The sequence below is a fragment of the Myotis brandtii genome, unplaced genomic scaffold (genome assembly GCF_000412655.1).
Source record: "Myotis brandtii unplaced genomic scaffold, ASM41265v1 scaffold1373, whole genome shotgun sequence".
In the NCBI taxonomy this organism is placed as follows: Eukaryota; Metazoa; Chordata; class Mammalia; order Chiroptera; family Vespertilionidae; genus Myotis; species Myotis brandtii.
The window spans coordinates 307697-321452 of record NW_005354889.1 but is presented as its reverse complement, the minus strand read 5'-3'; the positions used below and the strand labels follow the sequence as shown (position 1 = coordinate 321452).

Below are 13756 nucleotides of genomic sequence, written 5' to 3'. Positions count from 1 at the left end.
GGAGTCCGAGGATAAACGCCCAGAGGCTGCGCACTCAGGGGTGGTGTCTGTGGGGACGCGGCCTGTGGGGTGAGAGGACGGAACCGGTGGGGCGTGGGGGGACTGGGAGGGCAGTTAGGGCGGAAACTCAGACGGGGTCGGGGCTAGGAGTTTGGGTTATGGGAGCCCGAGGGGAAGAGCTGTGGGGTCTGAGTGGGAAGGGCTGAGCACAGTTGGAGGAGGGGGCTGGACCAAGGTGGGCGTCTGATACATGGTGATGGGGATGCATGTTCATTCAAAGGTTGACAACTTGGTCCCCTCCTCTCCAGGGGTTCCCAGTCTGATGGGGGAGGCAGACATAGAAATGATAATAGTAATAATAACAAAACTTACTTATGGAGTAGAGTTAGTATATGCAGTCCTTGAACAGGGCCAGTAAATAATAGATGCTATATAAAAGTGTTAGTGGTTATTTTACCTTGAATTTAGCCCTCACTATGTATTAAGAACACTATGTACATGACATCCTCTAATAACTCCATGGGGGATTGTAATTCCCATATTACAGATGGGTCTCTGAAGGGCAACAAATATGCCAGGGGATATGGCTGTTAACAAAACAGACAAAATGCCCGTTTTTTACGGAGTTGACGTGGGAGGAGGATAGATGATCAATAAAATAAAAAAATTATTCTTTGGCCAAGTAGCTCAGTTGGTTAGAGCATCATCCCGATACACCAAGGTTATGGGTTTAATCCCCAGGCTGGGCACATATAAGAATCAATCAATCAATACATAAGTGGAACAACAAATTGATGTGTTTTTCCTTCTCTCTCCCTTCCTCTCTAAAATAAATAAACACATAAAATAAGAATTTTATATGGTATGGTGGCAAGGGCTAAGGAGAAAAATAAAGCAGGGCAGCAGTAGGCAGTGCTGGGAGTGGTGCAATTTAAAGTTCAGTAGAATGCTCAAGGCGGGTGACCTGAGCGAAGGGAGGCAGCCATATGCATACCTGGAGGAGCTAGTGGCAGAGCCAGTCTAGGTGACTCCAGCCTGGTTATGCTCTGAACCACATGCACTGCCTCTCTTACTAGTGCGATGGGCCCCAGGATATAGATAAAACAGTTGTCATAGCAGCATTATTTGTAACAGCCTAAAACTAGAAACAGCTCAAATATCCACCACTAGAATGGATCCACAAATGTGTCATATCCATAAAATGGATATGGATACACTCAGCAATGCAAAGGAACAAACCAAACGATAGTCAGATGCAACAATGTTCTTGGATCTTAAACTATAACATTGAGCAAAAGAATCCATGTACAAAAGAATACTTTCTGTATATTTCAAGTTCAGGCAAAAGTCAATTAAAAAATTAAGGAAAGGATTTTCATAAAAGTCAGGATGATGGTTTATTCCTAGCAGCAAGGGTTGTGTAACCAGAAAGGGCATCCAGGCGACTTCTGGCTGGCTGGCAATGCTCTCTTTCTTGACCTGGGTCATGGTGCCATAGCTATTCTTGATATTGGTTTGGTAAAACATATACTTTGGTCTTTGTTATTCACAGATTCTGTATTTTCAATTTGCCTACTTGCTAAAGTTTATTTGTATTACCCTAATCAGTACTAGAGCACACGTGTGGCCTTGTGCAGTGGTAAGAAATTTCAGTCACATGTAGCCAGCTGAGGTGGAACAAGGCCATGCTCCGCTTTCATCTCCTTTTTTTAAAAAATCCTCACTCCAGGATATATTTTTTTAAACTGATTTTGACAGAGAGAGGGAGAGAGGGAGAGAAACATCTATTGCTCCAACCAACTAAGCCACACTGGCCAGGGCACACTCTGTTTTCTTGTTTCACGCCTCATATCATAAACAAGTGTCCTTTTTGTCACATATTTGGTGCCGTATTTTTTTGCATTTTTGTTGATTTTGCTGCTTAAAATGGGCCCTAAGTGTAGTGTTGAAGCACAAGAAATCTGGGAGGTGCCTTACTGAGAAAATACATATTAGATGAGGTTCATTCAGGTATGAGTTATTGTTGATTCTTAATGTTAATGAATCAATAGTATATATTAAATCAGTGTTTTTAAACAGAAATGCACATAAAACAGAGTGTATATTGGTTGATTGATGAAATTGTTGTGACTAAATAGAGGAACTGCCTGGGTTTCCCCTGGGAGTCATGGTTCAGGATTCTCTAACTCAGTGTTCATAGGGACGTTACAGAACCTAAATATCATGAGTAACAATTGACTGTATATGTTTTATTTGCTTTTCTATGTGTCTGTTATAATTCACAATAAAAAAGACAGAAGATTAAAATGTAAAACAACAACACAGTCTCTCTGATGGTCAGTGTGGAGAGTGAACTGGGCCAACTGGGACCAGGAATGGGGTGCTTGGAAGTGAAAAGGATGGAAAGAAAACTGTGGGAAAGAGAAGCACAAATTCAGCCCTGAGGCTTATAAGGCTGTATTATGTTGGGGACAGAGACACAGAAGACAGGACTGATCTGGGGAGCCAAGAAGGAGAGGGGGGTGATGGGAGTGAAGGGGGACATGAGCTATTGGTGCTGGTGTAGACCTGGGAACTAACAGTCACTAGCTGTTGAAATGTAAATTAGTAAATCCAAGAAAGGCAAGGAAGGGAGGACTTGGAACTCCTGTGGTGACCCTTGTTTTCCCCACCTCAGGGGATGCTCTCCCTGGTCCTGAATTGCATTGACCGCCTAAATGTCTACACCACTGCTGCTCACTTCGCAGAATTTGCCGGGGAGGAGGCAGCCGAGTCCTGGAAAGAGATTGTGAACCTGCTCTACGAACTCCTGGGTAAAGGGGCCTAGTTATGACTTCCCCTAGAACTCCACAGGTCCCCAGTACTGTTGGGTCTAACCCATCTCTCCACCTTCAGCCTCTCTGATCCGTGGCAATCGTACCAATTGTGCCCTCTTCTCCAACAATTTGGATTGGTTGGTCAGCAAGCTGGATAGGCTGGAAGCCTCATCTGGTAGGAGAGCTCATGGGAAGAGACAGGGGTTTGGGGGAGGGAAGGGCCAGAGCCACCTCACCTCACATTCTGCTAACCGTGCAGGAATCCTAGAGGTGCTGTACTGTGTCCTGATTGAGAGTCCTGAAGTCTTAAATATCATTCAAGAGAACCACATCAAGTCCATCATCTCCCTTCTGGACAAGCATGGGAGGAACCACAAGGTTAGCCCTCACCCCTGACTTCTCATCCCCTTGACTCTGAACCCTGGCCCCATGGCCCCAGAACTCTCCACTACCCTCACTCTCCTCCCCCATCTTATCTCTTACCTGGATTCCTCTTCCATATGCTTTCATCTTTTTAAAAAATATATTTTATTTTTATTGATTTCAGAGAAGAGAGAGGGAAAGAGAGATAGAAACATCAATGATGAAAGAGAACCATTTATCAGCTGCCTCCTGCACACCCCCTACTGGGAATTGAGCCCACAACCCGGACATGTGCCTTTGACTGGAATCGAATGCAGGACCCTTCAGTCCCCATGCCGACACTCTATCCACTGAGACAAACTGGCTATGGCCCATATGCTTCCATTTTAACATAAGGCCTCTAACTCATGGCTCTGAAATGAATTCTGGGCCAGACATGTGCTTCATTAGATCTATAAAATGCTTTTTAAATTTTTTATAATTTTTCAATTTTATAGTCTTTGGTGCAGTGCATACACACTCTCCACTTTGCCACAGGTCCTACCTGCATTTCTAACCACATCACAGATTTACATTACCCGTCTGGGAACTCACAGTCAATAGTTGTTGAAGAAATATAAATTAGTAAATCCAAGAAAGGCAAGGAAGGGAGGGCCTGGGACTCCTGTGGTGCCCCCTTGATTTTCCCACCTCAGGGGATGCTCTCCCTGGTCCTGAATTGCATTGACCGCCTAAATGTCTACACCACCGCTGCTCACTTCACAGAATTTGCTGGGGTGGAGGCAGACACTAGTTTGCAACCCCTGCCGATCTCAAATCTCACCCTGACCCCTGCACTCTCTACACTAATATAGCCCTTTCTCTCTTTCCCTGACCTTTTCCTTCTAATATCTTACTTCAGACACTCATTTTTTACATTGCTGATGCTTTATCCCAACTCATATGGCCCCTACCGTCTCACCTGACCTTTCTGTTTCTCTGTGACCCCTGATATCCCACTTTCTCTACTTCCTCTCAGTCAAAATGTCCGTTACCTATTCTGACATACCACCCTTGGATTCCTGCCCTGGTGCCTTACATCATGATCTCTGACCTTGACCTCCAGGTGCTGGACGTGCTGTGTTCCCTGTGTGTGTGTAATGGCGTGGCTGTGCGCTCCAATCAAGATCTCATTACCGAGAACTTGCTCCCTGGCCGTGAGCTTCTGCTGCAGACAAACCTCATCAACTATGTCACCAGGTCTGACCCCTAACACCTGAACCGAGCCTGACCTCACCCTGACTAAGAGACTCTACATCATGTGGCTGTCCCTTCCTCTGTCTCCCACCCTGGACTTAACACCTGGTCCTCACAGTTGTCTGCTCTTGCCCCAGCTCACCTGGCTCTCCACTCTTGTCCTCTGTCCCTTCTCCATTTCTGCATCGGTCTTTTCCTTTCACTCTCTGTTTCTGTCTCTCTCTATTTCTCCTCCACATCTTTTCCCCATCTCTCCCATCTCTCCCTTCTCTCTGTCTTTGGTGTCTCTCTGTCTGTTTCTGTCTCTGCTTGTTCTCCCTTTGTCTGTTTCATATTCTCTGCCTTCATGCCTCTGCTTCTCTGTTTTTCCTGTGTATATATCTCTTTTTCTGTCTCTGTCTCTTTGCCTCTCTCCCTCCACCCCTGCAATAACCTGGCTCTCCTCTCCACCTCTCCTTCATCCCCCACTCTTTTCCCCTCTCTCCTACAGCATCCGCCCCAACATCTTTGTGGGCCGAGCAGAGGGCTCTACACAGTACGGAAAATGGTACTTTGAGGTGATGGTGGACGAAGTGACTCCATTCCTGACAGCTCAGGCCACCCACCTGCGGGTGGGCTGGGCCCTCACTGAGGGCTACAGCCCTTACCCTGGGGGTGGCGAGGGCTGGGGCGGCAACGGGGTTGGCGATGACCTCTATTCCTACGGCTTCGATGGGCTGCATCTCTGGACAGGTATTTGAACCCTTCTGGGCGATGACCAACCCTGACCATTGACCCTAGGGTTTCCAAGCCTCTCACCGCACACTTTAGAGTTCTTAGAATCCTGACCCCCAAAACAGGCCAACTTTTGATTCTTTACTCCTCATTTATCATGACCCTATACCTAGAGGTTCCAGAATCCTGTCCCTAACACATTTCTTCATAGCCTCCAGAACTCTGACCCCATAGGATGTATGATCTATGACCCTAGAGATCCCAGAAAACTTCTCAGATTATTATGATCTCTGATTTTGAATTCTGACTCCAAAGGATCCAAATCCTAACTCCAGAAAGACTTTAATCTCTGACCCCACAGCTTTAAGGGTCCTAACCTCAGGGGAGCCTTGATCTCTGCCTGTTGCAGAGTTACAGGAACACTTGACTTCAGAGTTTCCAGGATCCAAACTCTTTAAGATCCTCTAATATCCGCCCCTTGTCTCTTGAGATCATTGGTCCCATGGGGCCTCTGATTTCTGACCCCTCCCTGGTGACCCTGGTGCAGGACACGTGGCACGCCCAGTGACTTCCCCAGGTCAGCACCTCCTGGCCCCAGAGGATGTGGTCAGCTGCTGCCTGGACCTCAGTGTTCCATCCATCTCCTTCCGCATCAATGGCTGTCCCGTACAGGGCGTCTTCGAGGCCTTCAACCTTGATGGGCTCTTCTTCCCTGTCGTCAGCTTCTCAGCTGGTGTAAAGTAAGGACTTGCCCCTGTCCCCTTGTCAGCCCCCAGACCTGGGACTGTCCTGAGACAGCTTCCCCAAACACTGCCAACACCCAGCAGCTCATCTTCAAGACTGACTTGTCAGACCCTTAGGTAAAGGTCCCAATGACCTCTACATGACCCCAGACACTTTCAGTGTCCTCCCAATGACCTTAGCTTCTCCCCAACTCCAGGTTCTTTTGGTGACCTTCAAGTGTCCCCAAAATTTCCCAATGGCCTTCTAAAAACTTCAGACTCTTAAATTACCTCAGACTGTCCCAATGACTCTATGCTATTCCAGTGACCTCCAAATGACTCCAGAATATGATGATGATCTTTTAATGACCCCAAAACCTCCCAATAAATCCGCAATGACCTTGGACATTCCTAATGACTCCATACTCTTAAAAACTTCTCAGTGACTCCAACATCTGTCAATGACCTTTCAATTGATTAATCTCCCACTGACCCTGGAGTGACCCCACATATTTCAAAGACCTCTCAATTAGTCAGCCTTTTCCCAATGATCCCCAAGCTCTGTGAATGACTTCCCATTCAGGGGCAATTATGGTTATCTCTTAGTTACACCAGATTCTCAGTGACTCCCAAATGACCTTCTTGTCTCCCAAAAACCTTCCAATATCTCCAAATGCTCTGTTGACCACGAGCCTCCAAAAGACTTTCTGTGACCTTACATTAACTCTCTAAGGACCCCACACTTTCCTTCTTTGACTTTCCAATGATTCCCATTGACCTCAGACATTCTTTTCGACTTTAGAATGTCCTTTCTGACTCCTTGTTAACCTTTATCATCCTTTGACTGCCCAGTGATCTCAGGTCTCCCCCAAACCTTCCACCAACCCTAGGATTGCTCCCTTACTGCTACTGAGCACAGACTCTCCCCTGTAACCTCACTCTCCCATCAGGGTACGGTTCCTTCTTGGTGGCCGACATGGTGAATTCAAGTTCCTCCCCCCACCTGGCTATGCCCCATGCCATGAGGCTGTGCTGCCGAGAGAGCGACTCCATCTGGAACCCATCAAGGAGTATCGGCGGGAAGGCCCCCGGGGGCCCCACTTGGTGGGCCCAAGCCGCTGCCTTTCACACACCGACTTTGTGCCCTGCCCCGTGGACACTGTCCAGGTAGTGCCTGTCCTGCAGGAGTTTCCCAGTGAGGCAGACTCCCTTAGGAGTCAGGGAGGTGGGGAGCTGAGCTGGAAGTTAGGAATCTTGTTTAATAGAGAGGGGAACTAAAGTAGAGAGGAGGAGGCAAAGGACTCTCAAGGCAGACTCCCCATTTCAGGGAGTCCTCACTATAGCCCCCTAAGGAAATGACTATTATTATCCCCAATTTACAGATGTGGGAAAAGAGGCCCAGACAAGTGAAACAATCTGTGCAAGTCACACTACTGATGTGAACCCAAGCAGTGTGATTCCAAAGCCTGTGATCTGATCCACTACTCTTATCCCAACCTAAACGCCCCACCTTCCCTCCAAGCATGTCCCTGTAGCAGGGGATTTAAGTAGTGTTCAAGAGACTCACCATGCTCTGGCCAGTGTGGTTTAGTTGGTTGGAGCATTGTCCCATATACCAAAAGGTTGTGGGTTAAATCCCTGGTCAGGGCACATACCTGGTTGCAGGTTCAATCCCCATTGTTGTGAAGAGTGGATAAATTAATAAATGCAAAGTGCTTAGCACATTCCTGAGTAAATATTAAGTACTCAATATAGTTCCTGTTAGTAGTAGTCATGGTAATATTATTTCAGGGATGAACTTTCTATTCCCCTGTAGCCAGGCCAGAGCCCTGGGCCTCCTTCTTAATCTCTCCCTCCCAAGCTGGACATCCTCATCCCCTTCCCTCTCCTCCCCACAGCCCACCCTGGGTCAACTATCTCCTGCCCGGAGAACAGCAACAATATAAATATTTATTAGGCACCTACCATGTGCCAGACATTTAGATAAATTACATACATTTAATAATTTATGGAAGTGATTTCACTGAATCCTTATGAGGTATTGAGTTAAGTATTGTTCAAATCCTCACTGTACAGAGAAAGAAAGACACTTGACCATTCATTCAGCAAACATTTCCCAAGCATCTCCTCTGGGCCTGGCTCTGGACTGGGCAGGCCTGGGAAAATGGCAGAAACTGAGGAAGCCCAGGTTCTGTCCTCACGGAGCTTCCAGGACATGGGAGAGGCAGACCCATTCCCAGACGATCCCTTAATTCTGATGATGCTAAGTCCTTACTTGGCTGGTGCCAATCCTGGAGTCAGGTCATGGAGATGGGGAGCAGGGCTTGGAATAGCAGAAAAGGTCAGAAGAGCATGCTGGGGGGAACAGAGCTTGCACATGTTGTCTGGAAGAGGGGTCACAGTGCAAGCTGGAGAGAACTCAGGGGCTCACGGACGTCTTCTGCCCCAGATTGTCCTGCCTCCCCATCTGGAGCGGATTCGGGAGAAGCTGGCAGAGAATATCCATGAACTCTGGGCTCTGACTCGCATTGAGCAGGGCTGGACCTATGGCCCGGTAAGTGACTACCTGCAGCATCAGGCTGGACTTGCTGCAGAGGGGGGGGGCATGGCTCACTATTGGGAGGGGCCAGTGGCTGAGGGAAGGGCCTTTACAGCATAGGGCGAGGGGGGTGTCCTTGGGTTTCCAGTGGCAGAACTAAGGGTGGGAGGCCAGTGGTCACAGTCTGGGAATGTTGGGGGAAGGGAAGAGGGAACCCAGAACTTGACCCTGGGATTTCTCCAGGTTCGGGATGACAATAAGAGGCTGCACCCATGTCTTGTGAACTTCCACAGCCTACCAGAGCCTGAGAGGAATTACAACCTGCAGATGTCGGGGGAGACACTCAAGTGAGGGGGGTCCCATGGAGCAGGGGCTGGGCCTGATTACTGGTGGGGAGGAGGGCAAGGGGAAACAGGAAGAGTGAGACAGAGACTGAGAGAGAGGGGAAAATGGCAAAAGAAACAGCGAGCGAGAGAGAGAGAGGCAGGGCTTGTGAGGCAGAAACTAACATAGGGCAAGAGAGATAGAGGCAGAAGGCCAGATAATCAAGAAGAGATAGACAGACAGACAGAAACAGAGAGAGAGACAGAAAGAGGCAGAGGGGAAAATGGACAGTCAAGAGATACAGAGAAAGAAACAGGGAAAGACAGGAGTCAGAGAGACAGAGACTAAGACAGAGAGGTGGGAACAAAAACACCCAAGAAGCTGGGGAAAAGATATGAAGAGAGCTGGAGACCTAGAGACAGAGGCAACAGGGGCTGCAGGAGAGGGACACGGGGCAGAGGACTAGGTGGGGTGACCCTGTACCCCCGCCCTCCACCCCAGGACTCTGCTGGCTCTGGGCTGCCACGTGGGCATGGCAGACGAGAAGGCGGAGGACAACCTGAAGAAGACAAAACTCCCGAAGACGTGAGTGTGGGTGGCCTGGGTCCCACTGGGGAATAGAGTATGGGGCTGGCATGATTGAGGGATCTTGTGGGGAGACTGGGGTCAGAGAAGAAAGGGCCATGGGTTGAAGATCATAGGCTCAGGGGTCAGGGTTCTGGAGTCAGTGGTGAGTGTCTTGGGAGGTGTCAGGATTTTGGAGTTTAGGAGTTATAGAGGGAGAATAGAAGCATGTCAGGCCCCAGGGGTTATATGCAGAGGTTAGATCTCTAAGTTAGAGGTCAGGAATCAATGGAAAGAGGTGAGATGTTGTAAGGGATCCTAAAATTATAGGTGAGAGGTCCTGGGGATAGAGACCAGGGTTCAGAGGTCAAGGGCTCCAAGCTAGGAGTCCGGAGCAGAAGGTCTTGGGGTTAGAGGTAAGAAACCTCAACGTTAGAGGTGAGAGGTCAGAGCATTTCAAGGTTAGAGATTAGGCTCCCAGAATCAAGATAGAGTCAGAGAAGCCAGAGGTCTGTGAAATCAAAGCTTTTGCTAGGGTCACAGGATCCTGGGGTTAAAGGGCAAGCATCTCCAAGATTATTCAGGGAGTCATAGAACCCTAATGTCAAAGATCAAAGGTCAGAAATTCCAAGATTCGTGGCCCCTGGGATCCTGGAGACAAGGGTCAGTTCAGAGTCAGGGATCCCATAGCACTGAACTTGTATAAGTGCCACCACACCTGTAGGTATATGATGAGCAATGGGTACAAACCAGCGCCGCTGGACCTGAGCCACGTGCGGCTAACGCCAGCACAGACGACACTGGTGGACCGGCTGGCAGAGAATGGGCACAATGTGTGGGCCCGAGACCGTGTGGCCCAGGGCTGGAGCTACAGTGCTGTGCAAGACATCCCTGCACGCCGAAACCCTCGCCTGGTGCCCTACCGCCTGTTGGATGAGGCCACCAAGCGCAGCAACAGGGACAGCCTCTGCCAAGCTGTGCGCACCCTGCTGGGCTATGGCTACAACATTGAGCCGCCTGACCAGGAGCCCAGTGAGTGTTGACCTCTGGCCCCCAGCCCTGACCCCTGATCTCTGAGCCAACTCAACCCCTGAATGGGCTACATCTACAATACTGAACCCCTACCCCCAACTCTGACCTTTATTCTGACCCCAACCCTGAACTGGATCTTAACCACTGACCTTGACCTAATGCAAACTCTGCCTGGGCTATGACTGCAACACCGAGCCACCAGACCAGGACCCCAGTGAGCACTGACCCTGACCCCAGACTCCAATCCCTGACCCCCAGCTATGATCCTTAATCCCTAACCTCTGGACTATAGCTAATACATGGAGTCACCCAACCAAGATCTCAGAGACCCCTAACTTGACCCCTGACCCATTGCTTTCCTCTAATAACAGCCTTGACCCCTAACCCTTATGGTCCCCAACCTTAAACTTCTCAACCCCTTGTCCCAACCCCAATTTCTATTTCCTCTCTGACCCTGACTCTGACTTTCTCTCATGGGGTCATGGATACACATGTGGGGAAAGATGGGGACACTATGGGGATGACCACTGCTTTGTCCCACATGCCCTGAACCTGACACCTTGATCCAGCTCTCAACACTTGATTCTAAACATCAACTTTAATTTGATCCTTAGCCCCGGACTATCACCATGATTGACCTGACTTTCTCCCTCTATGTCTCTGTCAGTATCTCTTCTCTGAGAGCTCTGACTGCTGAAGACAGGAAGGGAGAAGTTTCACTCAGCAGGTCCCTTCTACCTTTCTTTGTCTAGTCCGAGATTCCCCAGTTCTTCTCCTCTAACACCAAACATTTATCCCTCTTCTCCCAGCCTTACCTTCGCTGGTTTCTCCCACCATCCTCTCATTGTCTTTGTATCCACTCCCCATCCAGCATATTTGACTCTGCCTGGCCCCATTTGTAGGTCTGGTAGAGAGCCAGTCCCGTTGGGATCGAGTGCGCATCTTCCGGGCAGAGAAATCCTATGCGGTGCAGAGTGGTCGCTGGTACTTCGAGTTTGAGGCAGTCACCACAGGCGAGATGCGAGTGGGCTGGGCGAGGCCCGAGCTTCGGCCTGACGTGGAGTTGGGAGCTGATGAGCTGGCCTATGTCTTCAACGGGCATCGCGTGGGTAGTTCCCTGGGCTCCACTCTGCCATGTCCTGTAGTCCCTCCCACAGCTCATATACGTCAGCCCTGCCTCTATCCGTGCCCAACTCTCTCCACCCATCCCTACATCTACCTTACTACTCACCCATTCATCCACCCATCTATCCTTCCCTCTTTCTCTGTCCATACATATATCTACCCATCATCCATCTCTCTATCCAACTATCCATTCACAAATCCAACTCTCTATCCATCTAATTGTCCGTCCAGATAATCACTTAACCATCCACTTTTCCACCTACTTATTTATTTGTTGATTTAGCCACTCACCTATTTAATCAATTTGCAATTTCATTTATCCATTCATCTATTCAATAATTTAGTATGTGGAACCATTAAGTCATTTAAAAATATTATTTATTTCAGAGAGGAAGGGAGAGGAAGAGAGGGATAGAAACATCAATGATGAGAAAGAATCATTGATCAGCTGCCTCTTGCACACCCCCCTCTGGGGATCGAGCTCACAACCCGGGCATGTGCCCTGACCGGGAATCAAACCATAACCTCCAGGTTCATAGGTCGACGCTCAACCACTGAGCCATGCCAGCTGGGCTCCATCAATTCATTTATTTATCCATCCAACAACTCATGTAATCATCCATTTATCTATTTGTCTATACTTTCTTCCTTCTCTGCATCAACGCATGGACTCAGTAGAGAACCTAAGCAGAAGGGAAGCAAAAGCATAAAAGCCTGTCCATTACATTCCAGGGGTCATGGATACACATGTGGGGAAAGATGGGGACACTATGGGGATGACCACTGCTTTGTCCCACATGCCCTGAACCTGACACCTTGTAATGTGTATATTTACATGTCTCTCCTTGCTTTCTTATGTCTCCATTTCTTTGCATGCCTCTCCCATGCCACGTCTTCCCCTTGCCTCCTCACAGGGCCAGCGCTGGCACTTGGGCAGTGAACCATTTGGTCGTCACTGGCAGTCAGGTGATGTTGTGGGCTGCATGATTGACCTCACAGAGAACACCATTATCTTCACCCTCAATGGCGAGATCCTCATGTCCGATTCAGGTTCCGAAACAGCCTTCCGCGATATTGAGATTGGCGATGGTGAGGGTTGGCCTCATGGCCCCTTTCTGGTTTTCTTCTGTCTGACCTGACCCTATACTGCCCGTTCCAGCCTCCCCCTCTTCCATCCTTTCCTTCCACATTACCCCTCCCCACAAGTCCCTGCCCTGCCCACCTATCTCACCTCTGCCCATTCACGCCCTCCCACCAGGTTTCCTGCCGGTCTGTAGCTTGGGACCCGGCCAGGTGGGTCATCTGAACCTGGGCCAGGATGTGAGCTCCCTGCGGTTCTTTGCCATCTGCGGTCTTCAGGAAGGCTTTGAGCCATTCGCCATCAACATGCAACGCCCGGTCACCACCTGGTTCAGCAAAAGCCTTCCCCAGTTTGAGGCCGTGCCACTTGAGCACCCCCACTATGAGGTGAGGACTGACCCCATTCAATACCTTCTGATCTGCTTCCAGACCTCATTTTCCCTGCAATTCTCTTCCCTGAGTTTCTCCTTTCCTTCCGTGTTAGCTGACAAACCATGTACAAGGGGGTGTCAGGGTGATGGGTTCCCAGGGCCACCTTGTAGGGTATAACCTTGGCAAACTACAACCTTTCTCAGCTCCAGGTATCTTGCCTATAAAATGGGGAAATGGAGGAAAGAGAAGCTGGATAAATGATTCCATTGGAAATTTCCAGTCTTTTAACTATCTGATCATAGAACAAAGTTTAAAGAAATATAAACCTTGAGTACATTTTGGCACCCTCCTTACCAATTGTTATTTGTCTTTTCTGTTTGTTCATTTATTTGTTTTTAGTATCCTAATTTTTTAAAATATATTTTTATTGATTTCAAAGAGGAAAGGAGAGGGATAGAGAGATAGAAACATCAATGATGAGAATCATTGATTGGCTGCCTCTTGCACGCCCCCTACTGGGGGTCGAGCCTGCAACTTGGGCATATGCCCTTGACCAGAATCAGTCCCCAAGCCTACGCTCCATCACTGAGCCAAACCAGCTGGGGCTAGTATCCTAATTTTTAGACTCCAGTGTCTTTTCTTTCCCAGGGTTGAACTCAGGGTCAGACTCTTACCATAAATACCCCCCATTGACCAAAGTGATAGTCTGTTTCTCAACCTGGGAAGAACTTGAATCCTATGTGACTGAGGTTTAGCTTTAGAATCAGACAGAGCTGGAGCTGGCCTCTTACACTGGGCAAATGACTGTCTCTTCCTGAGCCCCAGTTTTCCCATCCATGGCATTGTTCGGATCTCCCTCTCACACAGTC

The 13756-nt window shown here is 48.7% G+C and overlaps 1 protein-coding gene across 1 annotated transcript in view; it reads left to right on the top strand.

The window, feature by feature from the left end:
- Positions 1-13756, top strand: part of RYR1 (ryanodine receptor 1 (skeletal)) — a 132748-nt gene that overhangs the window by 15194 nt on the left and 103798 nt on the right. Inside the window, 15 exon segments of the mRNA XM_014535087.1 lie at positions 2515-2519; positions 2676-2813; positions 2896-2991; positions 3076-3194; positions 4285-4418; positions 4906-5147; positions 5677-5869; positions 6802-7018; positions 8301-8405; positions 8634-8737; positions 9216-9299; positions 10003-10310; positions 11213-11415; positions 12350-12524; positions 12694-12902. Of these exon segments, the coding sequence (XP_014390573.1) occupies positions 2515-2519; positions 2676-2813; positions 2896-2991; positions 3076-3194; positions 4285-4418; positions 4906-5147; positions 5677-5869; positions 6802-7018; positions 8301-8405; positions 8634-8737; positions 9216-9299; positions 10003-10310; positions 11213-11415; positions 12350-12524; positions 12694-12902 (2332 nt within the window).